The sequence below is a fragment of the Cinclus cinclus genome, chromosome 25 (assembly GCF_963662255.1).
Source record: "Cinclus cinclus chromosome 25, bCinCin1.1, whole genome shotgun sequence".
Taxonomy (NCBI): Eukaryota; Metazoa; Chordata; class Aves; order Passeriformes; family Cinclidae; genus Cinclus; species Cinclus cinclus.
Window position 1 is genome coordinate 1,994,647 of NC_085070.1, and position 10,413 is coordinate 2,005,059.

At 57.0% G+C, this 10,413-nt stretch overlaps 2 protein-coding genes across 2 annotated transcripts; one reads left to right on the forward strand and one right to left on the reverse strand.

The window, feature by feature from the left end:
• Positions 1-226: 226 nt before the first annotated feature.
• SRPRA (SRP receptor subunit alpha) lies at positions 227-6,361 on the reverse strand. Its single transcript, XM_062508703.1, has 14 exons — positions 6,240-6,361; positions 5,506-5,589; positions 4,542-4,705; positions 4,285-4,445; positions 4,010-4,163; positions 3,396-3,546; positions 3,143-3,249; positions 2,834-2,952; positions 2,455-2,541; positions 2,194-2,366; positions 1,889-2,102; positions 1,649-1,812; positions 1,421-1,519; positions 227-1,204 (listed from the first exon to the last, which is right to left on the reverse strand). Exons 1-14 carry the CDS (start codon positions 6,357-6,359, stop codon positions 1,076-1,078), a joined length of 1,926 nt encoding a protein of 641 aa, XP_062364687.1. The 5' UTR covers positions 6,360-6,361; the 3' UTR covers positions 227-1,075.
• Positions 6,362-6,513: 152 nt separating this feature from the next.
• On the forward strand, positions 6,514-10,239 carry FOXRED1 (FAD dependent oxidoreductase domain containing 1). The gene is made up of 10 exons (XM_062508581.1): positions 6,514-6,691; positions 7,400-7,644; positions 7,726-7,836; positions 7,916-8,034; positions 8,123-8,217; positions 8,393-8,494; positions 8,572-8,639; positions 8,724-8,872; positions 9,580-9,709; positions 9,785-10,239. Exons 1-10 carry the CDS (start codon positions 6,514-6,516, stop codon positions 10,142-10,144), a joined length of 1,557 nt encoding a protein of 518 aa, XP_062364565.1. The 3' UTR covers positions 10,145-10,239.
• Positions 10,240-10,413: the final 174 nt, after the last annotated feature.

A 10,413-nucleotide genomic window follows, 5' to 3' on the forward strand; every position in this document is an offset into this window, starting at 1 on the left:
AGTTTTCTAGTCTTGTCTTTTTACTGTACAGTTTTTGTATGTTGAAGTTGTATTAAAGGCCTGCTCACTGAACTTTGGCTGCTGCATCATTTAAAGACCCTTTCACACGTCACACTGGTGGGAGTTCATCTCCCCCAAACCCAGTAGGAAACAGGTCCTGGCTGCAGGCAAGTTATTTATACACAGAGAACAAATTATGAAGTTTATTTTATATAAATTATGTCTCTTAGCAGACAGCATTCAATTTATTGCACTATAGCACATCTGCAATACAGAGCTACAAGACATTGTCAGAGAGGTTTGTATTATTCAGTGTAGCACTTCCAACCGGGGTCAAGAGGCACTCGGAGGGGGGAGAAAGGGTGCAGGAAAGCAGCAAGCAGCCACCATTCTCTTCCAGTATTAATGTGGTTTGTGTTTTTTTTTTTCTCCTTTTTACTAGCAAATAATGCCAAGACCAGCGGGCAGGAGCCAGGCAGGGCATGCTGCTTTCCTCCTCTGGACCTGGCTGCTGCACCTCTCCTGCTCCTGCCCAAATATGTGGTGTCTGGGGACCCTGCTCCAGAGTCCAGGCGTGGACAGATATGGGGGACTTTAAGGCAATTTAGCATGTCCCCTCCAGCCCAGCACAGGCCATTACCTTTTTTTTTGGTTTATCAGCTTCAGCTGCCATGAGCAGCGACATTAACAACCAGATGAAATGCTGCCCCTAAGCCCAAGTCCCTCCTGCCTCCTCCTTAAGCTGGTCTAAAAATCAAAAGCAGCTCAAAAAAAAAGCCTTCAAACCGACCAAAAAGCACAGCAGATCCTGGCACCGCCCATCATCCCCCACCCCCCCGTGCAGCACGAACAATACAAAGCTCTGGATTCAGCCTCCCTGCAAGGGAGCCTGCATCTCTGGACACAGAATGGAGGAACCCAGGGAAGGGCTTTTTTGGATATTAGGTGATTTATCAAAAAAAAGTACTCCTCATGCTGCTATTCCTCCATTCTGTTCTGCACTACACGGGAAAGACTAGCTGGTGACAGGATAAAGCAGGTTCTTCTGGGACATCTGCACACAGCAATTTGGTGTTTAGGCCTTCATGAGCGCTGCGACCACGGCCTTGGCGTTAAGGCTTCGCAGATCACAGTAGGTTTGTCCGGTACCAACGAAAACAATGGGCTTGCTCGTGATGTAGGTCATGGAGATGGCAGCACCCACCTGCCAGGGACAAGCAGCACTGTGAAATTCAGCGCTCCCCTCACGGAGCTTGTCATTCATCTATCCCCCACTTGTGGAAACCGGACTTCAAAATGTGGGTTCAATGGCTTAAACATGCAAAGAAAGCGCAGGAGCGCCCTGTGTTTGACAATTCCCATCTCTCCCCTCCAGTCACCATCAGGAAGCCCTGTGCAGTCACCTCAGCAGCCTCCTTACCTTGTCATCGATGGTATCAAACTTGGTGAGCACGATCCCATCGATGAGCCGTGGTGTCTGGGCCATGGAGTGATCAGCCAGGGCCTTGTTGAATTTGACCTGAGGGAGAAAAAAAGATCCGAGAAATGCACTTGTGGTGCTGCTGCCACCGTCCAATTCTCTGGTAAAACCTACATAAACGGGTTCTTTTCCATCTTTGTCTCTCAAGAACAAAGCCTTCACACTCACCAGCTGATCCACAGCCTCGTTTCCCACCAGCGCTTCCCCAACGAACAGGACCAGGTCGGGAGCGTTGACAGCGATGAGCTTGGCCAGCGCGGTCATCAGGGGCGCGTTGTCCTGCATGCGTCCCGCCGTGTCCACCAGCACCACATCAAAGCCCTGGTTCCGAGCTGGGCCGGCAGGGAGGCAGCGTGAAGCACGGCGCCGCCCCAGGACAGCAACCCCCGCCCCCGGCACCACACGTACCGTAGGAGATGGCCTCCATGGCGATGCCCGCGGCGTCCTTGCCGTATCCCTTCTCGTAGAGCTGCACCATGGTGCGCCCGCCGTGGCTCTCCGGAGGGTGCAGCGCGTTGAGGCGGCGCGTGTGGGTGCGCAGCTGCTCCACCGCTCCCGCGCGGAACGTGTCGCAGGCCGCGATGAGGACGCTGAAGCCGTTCTCGATGAGCCAGAACGAGATCTGCAGGTGGCAACAGATCAGAAAAGTCTGTTAGTAGCTACACAGCTTGACCCCATCACCCCGGTTCCTGTGATCAAGGATCCTGTCGCGCCTTGGCCAGGTTGGTGGACTTCCCGACACCGTTGACACCACAAAAGGTTACGACGTAGGGCCGGTGATGGCGCTGGGCATCCATGACATCGCGGAGCACGTCCACACGGCGCTGGGGCTGCAGGATCTGCACCAGGGCCTCCTGCAGCGCCTGCTTCACCGTCGAGGTTACCGCTGGGGAAAGGATGGAAACAGGACATGTCGTGCATGGGGAATACTCCTAAGCTCCAAACCACATGCAGGATGCCACATGGACACTTACTGGTGAATGTTCCCATCACCTTCCCTTCCAGTTTCTTGGCCACAGATTCACAGAGCTGCACTGCAATCTCAGCTGCCACGTTTTTAGCTTTGAGAAAGACAGAGCAGAGAGTCAGTGCTACTGAGAAGGTTACGCATGTCCCACATCAGCGTCAAGGGAAGGATGGAGTCAGTGTGCAGGATTCCCACTGGACCTGACTGCCACCCCCCTTTTGCTGCAGTCTCAAGGGCTCCTCAAGGGGGACACAGGAACACACCACAGTTTTTGTGGATAAAAATATCCCAAACCACAGGCACTACCCACACTGGGTAGTGTTGGGCCCACCCAACAGAGCACAGGCAACCACCACTAATCCCTCACATCACAGATCAAGACGTACCAATCAAGTGATCCTTCATCTTCTCCAGCACAGGGTCCATGTCCTCTCTGGTCAAGCTCTTGGAACCCACCAGGCCCTTCAGCATGCCAAACATGCCCCCCAGGCCACCCTTCTTCACACTGTGGAGAAGCAGAAGAGTTACACTGAGGTTTGAGAGTGACCATTTGCAAAGGTCAGATACAGAAGAGCTTGCCCAGAGTGGACAAACACACCAGTTTGTGCTTCCTGCATTATTGGTTAGCCTGGAACAGGAGTTACAGGACAGAAATCAAGAACCACGTGACAAGCAAGGGCTGTGGGAGCCTCTACCTGGGTTTTGAAGGGTTCTGGACAACTTTCTCCTCTTCAGCTTCCTCATCACTCTCATACTCCAGGTCATAGAGGCGGCCAGGCTCACGATTTTTGTCCCCCAGGGCCTGTGAGGGGAAGAAGCTGAGTGCCACAATCCTTGTGTCGTGTTTCTTCATGATCCCTTCTCATCCAGGCAGAGACTGGGTTGGGTTCATAATGCCCAGCCAATGCCAGAGAACACGACAGCAAATAGAACCTGACTCTTCCTTACCATGTCAGGGTCAAACTCCTCCACAGGACAAGCCTCCACGCTGCCGTTGGTAGCAGAATTACTGTAATCAAGTACTTTGGCATTAGAGTTCCCCAGATCCCACACCCGGGGCTTCTTCCCCTTCTCCTTCTGTGCGTCGGGCTTTGGAGATCTGATGGAACAAAGACCAGAAACACACTGTGTTCAGTGCAGGGAAGCAGCAGCCATCACCTCCTTAGGATATGTGAAAAATTAAAGTCTGGATTACCCAAAAAAGGAAGAAATTGATCTGATCTCCAGAGTCTATTTATCTGAACTTTAATCCTGTATGGCACCACTTCCCCTCAAGCCAGTCAAGCCAGGTATCAATGCACTGCTCCCATCTGCTCACTACAGACATGTCTGGACCTTTCCCAGGGTTTCTGAATCTCCCAGGAAAGAAAATCAGGCTCTATTATCCCTCAAGGACCCACTGGTGTCTTCTCCCAGTCTTTTCAGCAAGAAGGGAAATCAGGGAAATAAAACTAAGGTTCAGTAAAGTGAGGTCTGGCTTCCAGGGGTCACCAAAAGGTGAAAAGATTCAGCCATGGTCTAGTTCGAAGCATAGGCAGACTGACCACGCCCTCATCACCCACCTGGGCTTCTCCCCAGCTTTCATGTGTCTCCTGAAAAATTCCTCCCGGTTCTTCTGCAGGATTTCATCCTTGGTGAGTTCCTCCTTGTCCCCTGCTGCTGAGAGCTGCTTGTCACCTGCAGATGCTTTACTGGGCGCTGCCACAGCTTCAGTTCCTGACAGGAAGAGCCCCAACACAAGCTCACTCCAGCTCCAAGCAGACTGGGAAAGCACAGGCTGCAACACAATGCTCTGGAATAATTATTTCTCTCCCATTTATCTCCCCCATCAACTCACCATCCTTTTTGGAACCTTTGTTCTTCTTGTTCTTGACCTTCTCCTTTGGTTTCTCCCCTCGGGTTTCAATCATACACTTGACAGTCTTCTGGGATTTCAGAGACTGTTCAAACGTCTTCATTACCGTGGGAGCTCGGACTTTGCTGCTCTCCTCTGCATCCCTGCAGGGAGGTGACCCATTAGCCTGGATTTTAGCTCTTCCCCCGCTCCCATCTCTGCTCAAAACAGAAATTTAAGACAAAACCCAAGCTCTCTACCGGAGGAGGCGCATGAAGTCATCTTTAAAATCAAAGGTGCCATTTAGGAGGCCCAGGGCACCTTTCTGCTGGAACTCATTGCGGTACTTGTCCCGGAACTCCTTATGGACGTCATCTATCAACTTATCCACGTAGGTTAGAGTCAGGATCTTCTGGAAGCCCACCTGGCAAGGAGCATGGCCAACACACACTGCACATTGCTCATTCAACAGCAGCAAGCAAGCAAAAACCTGTTTAATTCAGTCCTTTAACTTGGGCAAGCTTCAGCCTTCTCTTTCTGCTCCACCTTCCCAGGCTTTTAAAATGCCCACAAAAAGGTGAAAAACAGCCCAGAGCTTTGCTTCAACAAGTGACTCTAATGCACAGAGACTGTCTCATGGCAACAAGGACACATAAGGCAAGGGCAGAAAACCTTTAGCTTTTCTGTGGGTCAGCAGATAAGGTTGTATAGATTTATGGAGATAAGGTGCCAGGAGACTGAGAAATAGAGCATTAAATGCTTCGTAAAGTAAAGGGAACTATACATTTCTGACTTTTTTTCAATACATCTGGCCAAAGTGAAGTTTTACAAGGCTGCAGCTTCTATATGAGGTTTGATTAGTTTTAATCCTGTTGCAGATGATTAAAATAAGCTGCTACTGCAGCAGCATTCAGCTGACAGACACCCATGTCCCCCCTTTGGGGGGAACCTGGCTACATTGGGGTCACTGCTCAACATCCCCCTGAAACATTCATCACAGCCCCTTATCCCCCCAAAATCCCAGAGAGGGAGGAGCCAAACCAATCTGGGAGCCAAGGTCCAGCCCTACGCAATGCAAACAGCTGTTTGCTCAAACCTCAGCACAGCAGGAACTGTTCCCCCTCTTTTCTGGGGCAATCCCCTTCCTTCAGGTTTGGGGGCACGGGGGGGGGAGCTGCAGGGACCCTCCTGCCACCCCAGGGGTGCCTTGGGGGTGTCACTTACCACAAACACCAGTTCAAACTGGTTGTCCAGTTTGTACTTAAGTGTGAGGGCTTCATGGGTGAAGGAGTTGTTGCCACCTCTTTCCTGGGGAAGACAAGCTGTCAGAATGGGGGTGCCAGCAGCACCCACCATGCCCTCATCCATCACCCCCTTTCCCAAAGTGGTGAAGCACCCTTTGCACATGACCCCTGGGCAGGTGGTTCCCATCCATCCCCCCCTCAGCTGGGTAATCCCACCCACCCCGAGCTGGTCGTGCCCCCCTCTGCCCTGTCCCAGGCAGGTGGTCCCACCCAAGTCTCTCTCCTCCCCAAGGTGACAGTCCCATCCACACCCCCCAAACAGGTGACCCCACACCCGACTCCACCCCCAGGGCTGGTTGCGCCTGTGTGTCCTCCAACAGGTGGTGCCACCTGTGTGCCACCCCTCTCCTCTTCGTCCCCAGGTAGATGATCCCACTCATGTCCCCCATCCCCATGCAGGGCCTCCCATCCACCTCTCCCCTCAACGGGCTGATCCCATTCCCCCAGAGATGCTCGTGCCCGTGTTTTCCCCCCAGGCAGGTGGTCCCAGTCCCCATTCCGCCTCCAGCTACGTGGGCTCACCTGATTTCCCTTCCCAGACAGATGGTTCCCACCGCCCCCTCCCTCACGCCAGGTGAGCTCTCCCACTCCCCCCTCGCCAGGTAGGTGGCCCCTACCCAACCCTCCGCCCCCCGGCAGCCAGTCCCGCCCGACCTGCAGGAGGACGGAGCGGATGAGGGCGTTGACGGGGGCGGTGGCGGCGGGCCCGCGCACGCCCTGGAAGCACCAAAGGACGAGGCCGCCCTTGCTGAAGATGGTGAAGAAGTCGAGCATGGCGGCGGCGCCGGGCCCGGCGGGGCGCACACGTCGCTCTGCCCCGCGCTTCCGCCGGAAGCCCCGCCCCCCGCGCCATTGGCGGGACCGCGCCGGGCGGGGCGCGGCGGAGGCACGTCCCAGGGGGCGTGACCAAATGGGAAGGGGCGGGGCCATGCTGCGGTGGGGACGCGCGCTGCGCGTGCCGGGATTGGGGGAATTGGGACCCCCGGGAAGGGCCCGAGAACCGGGGTGGACCCCGGGGGGAACCCCGGAACCGGGGGGGATCCCGGCATGGGCCCCGGGCCGCCCCCTGCGCACCGCGGCTCCGCGCAGCTCCGACTTCTTCCGCGGTGAGATCCGAGGGGTTCCCGGCACCGCACCGGGGATTTGGGGGACACGGGGGTGAGGGGAGGGGCACGGGAATAATGGGGAGGGGGTCGGGGTGTGGATCGCTGGGAAGGGGAAGAAAGGTGAAATAAATTGGGGTGTCCCAGGGAATGGAGGGGTTGCTGGGATGTATGAGGATATACGGCGGGGTCGGGATTGCTGGGAATGGCGAAGGGGTCAAGGGAATGGGGAGTCCCAGGGAATGGCGGGGCGCTGGGGTGGTAAGGGCCGTTTATGGGAGGGTCCAGAGGGGCCTGGGGGTGATCCCTGGGGACTGCGGGAGATGAAGGTGGGCATCGGAGGGGTTGGGGGAGAATTGGGCGGCTGGTGGTCTCAGAGAGGACTGGGGGGTACCAGAGGGTCCAGGGGAAACAGGATGGGGGTCCTCGTGGGGACCGGGGGTCCCAGGGGGGCACGTCGTAGGGAACCTGGTGGAGGTCTTGGGTGGCTCCCGGGGCGGACTGGGGAACCGGGAGGGTCTGGTGGGGATTCCAGGGGACTGGGGAGTGGTTCTGGTGGTTCACAGAGGGTCTGGGGGCGTTTTCCTGATGACCCAAGGGGAAATGGGGGGTTCGCCGAGAGGCCCGGGGGGAGTCTGAGGAACCCCGGGGTGGTGCATGGGGGGCTGCCAGCTGTGCCCCCAGGCTCGGCAGCCCCCATTCCACCGGCAGAGCTGGGGCAGACCCTGGAGCGCATGGCACAGACCCTGCGGGATCAGCTGCCAGCCGCGGGGAGCGGAGAGCGGGGCTGGATTCCCCCGGGCACCCACCCCGACCCCCGGCCCCCCGACGAGGCCGATGTGGTGGTGGTGGGGGGCGGCGTGGTGGGCTGGTCCGTGGCGTACTGGCTGAAGGTGTTGGAGGGCCGGCGGCGGCGGCACGGAATGAGGGTGCTCGTGGTGGAGCGGGACCCCATGGTGAGACACCCTTCCCAGCACAGGGAATGGCCTGGGGGACCCCTCTAAACCCCTTGTATTTTGGGGGGTCGTCTCCTTCAGTATTCCAGAGCCTCCACGGTGCTGTCGGCGGGGGGGATCCGGCAGCAGTTTTCCCTCCGGGAAAATATCCAAATGTCCCGTTTCTCTGCCAGCTTCCTCCGTGACATCAATGTACGTGTGGTTATACGGGTGGGGGGTGATTTGGGGAATCCAAATCCCCACTCACTGTGCTCCCCTTGTCTCCTCACAGGAGTACCTTGGGGTGCCAAATGAGCCCCCCATCGACATCCAGTTCCAGCCCTCTGGATACCTGTTCCTCGCATCCCCCCAGAACGCTGCTGCCCTGGAGGCCAACGTCCAGTTCCAGAGGTGAGGGACCCACATGGAATCCTCCTGGGGAGGGGTTTCAGGGGCTGGGGGTCATCCTGACCTTCCTCCACATGCTGGCTATCTCCAGGGAAGAAGGGGCACAGGTGACCTTGCTGTCCCCCACCCAGCTGAAGGCAAAATTCCCCTGGATGAATACGGAGGATGTGGCTGTGGCATCCTATGGTATGTGGGGGGATGGGGGAGGGCATGGAGACCCCCCCCTCAACATCCTTCCTCATCCTTCTGATGCATCCTTTATCCTGGCTTTAGTTATGGGAGGTCCAGCTCCCCCAAAATGCGTGTACTGGGGGGGGGGGGGGGGTCACTCAGTAGCATCCCCCCATGTTTCCCTGCCCAGGTCTGGAGGATGAAGGCTGGTTTGACCCCTGGACCCTCCTCAATGCTTTCCGGCGCAAAGCCACATCCCTGGGAGTCCAGAGCTGCTCCGGGGAGGTGCGAGGTGAGGGATGGGCGTGCACAGCGAGGTTTGCCCCCTGCCACCCCCAGGACCCCCCGCCTCACCCCAAAACCCCCCAGCTTTTGTCACCTCAGCCAACTACATGATGACACCAGCACCGTCATCTGCACGCATCAAATGCGTCCACGTGAGTGTGTGTGTGCCACCCCCAGCACCCCAGGAATGCCCATGACCCCCTTGCACCCATGACCCCCCATCTGTGCCCTCCCAGGTCTACATGCCAGACAGCCTGGAATACCAGCCAGTCACCTGTGCCATCGTGGTCAATGCTGCGGGCGCCTGGGCTGGGAAGCTGCTGGAGGCGGAAGGGCTGCCCAGGGGGCTGTGCCGGCCCCCACTGCCCATCCAGCCCAGGAAGAGGTACTGGGGGGCTCACAGCACAGACAGCCTGGCAGCACCCTCTCTGCTGTGGGTCAGCTCCTGGGGTCAGAGTCAGCAACTCCTTTTTCAGGGTGGTGGTGCTCTTGGTGCTATTTTGGGGGTGTACTTTAGCATCCACTACCCCTGTGTCATGGTAGAGCCCTTTTATTTGGGGGGGTGTGGCACCCCTCTGTCTATGAGGGGGTGACATGAACCCCTGTGTGCTATTCTGGGGCATCACAGAATGGGACACACATCCCAGCACCCTCCAGCTTCTGGTGGGGATGGTGAGCTTCTTCTGTTTTTTATTTGGAAGTGGGGTCTTGCACCCCGGAGCTCCCATTATTCCTCAAGTGCCCCCAGCATCACCATTATGTCCCCATACTCCCAATTCCAGTATTCCCATTATCCCCCTCAGTGTCACCTAATGTCCCTCAGTGCCCCCAGCATCCACAGTATTCCCCCAGTATTCCCAATACCCCCATTATTCCCCCTGTGCCCTCAGCCCCATTATCCCCATTACCCCCCAAAGTACTTCAATTATCCGCACATTGCCTACAGTCCCAGCCCCTCCAGTGTGTCTAGGAGTGACATGGCCTCTCAATGTTATTTTTGGGGGGGAACAAATGTCTCCACATCCCAGCCCCACTGCACTATACTGGGGGGCCTGGGGAGCACCCCTCATGCTCTTTTTGGGGGGTCCCCAGGTATGTGTTCACCTGGCACTGCCCAAATGGCCCTGGCCTCTCCTGCCCCTTCCTCATCGACACCTCTGGTGCTTATTTCCGTCGGGATGGCTTCGCCGGGAATTACCTGGGTGGGATGAGCCCCCCTGAGGTGAGCCTGCAGGGTCCCCTCAGAGCATTCACCCCCCTATTCTTTATCAGACACCTCCAGTTTATCCTTTCCCAGGAGGAAGAGCCGGATTCCAGCGACCTGTCGGTGGATCACGATTATTTCCAGGAGCAGGTCTGGCCCCGGCTGGCTCAGCGAGTCCCAGCTTTCGAATCCCTGCGGGTCCAGGGGTCCTGGGCAGGATACTACGACTACAACACCTTCGACCAGAATGGGGTGCTGGGCCAGCACCCCCGTCTGGAAAACCTGTTTTTAGCTGCGGGTTTTAGTGGCCACGGGCTCCAACACGCGCCGGCTGCTGGCAGGGCCGTGGCCGAGCTGGTGATCAAGGGCCGGTATGAGACCCTGGATCTACGGAGGCTGGGATGGGACAGGCTGGTGGATGGGGAGCCCCTGCAGGAGCACGGCGTGGTTTGATGGGGGCGGGGAGGGGGGAAACTGAGGCACAGTCGTGGACTCCCTCCCCAGGCCAGAGGTGGTGTCCTGTAGGAATAAAATAGAGATGGATGGATGATGAGTGTGCCAGGGAATTAATTGGGTCCACACCTGCCATGCTCCCTCCACCAGTGCTACCAGTATCCTCCCCAGTACCCTCAGTTCTAATGTCCCCATTGACACCCTCCACAACTTCAGTGTCTCCACTACACCCAATTCCCTCCCGGTATGCCCACTGTTCCAATACCCGC

Bases quoted from the DNA above. Each gene is read 5' to 3' on its own strand.
- SRPRA (XM_062508703.1), bottom strand. From the start codon at position 6,359: ATGCTCGACTTCTTCACCATCTTCAGCAAGGGCGGCCTCGTCCTTTGG. The intron at 5,590-6,239 runs GTCGGGCGGGAC...TGTCTTCCCCAG, and splicing joins TCCGCTCCGTCCTCCTGCAG to GAAAGAGGTGGCAACAACTC. The intron at 1,205-1,420 runs GTAAGGAGGCTG...TGTCCCTGGCAG, and splicing joins TTGATACCATCGATGACAAG to GTGGGTGCTGCCATCTCCAT.
- FOXRED1 (XM_062508581.1), top strand. From the start codon at position 6,514: ATGCTGCGGTGGGGACGCGCGCTGCGCGTGCCGGGATTGGGGGAATTG. The intron at 6,692-7,399 runs GTGAGATCCGAG...TTCCACCGGCAG, and splicing joins CAGCTCCGACTTCTTCCGCG to AGCTGGGGCAGACCCTGGAG. The intron at 8,035-8,122 runs GTGAGGGACCCA...GGCTATCTCCAG, and splicing joins GCCAACGTCCAGTTCCAGAG to GGAAGAAGGGGCACAGGTGA.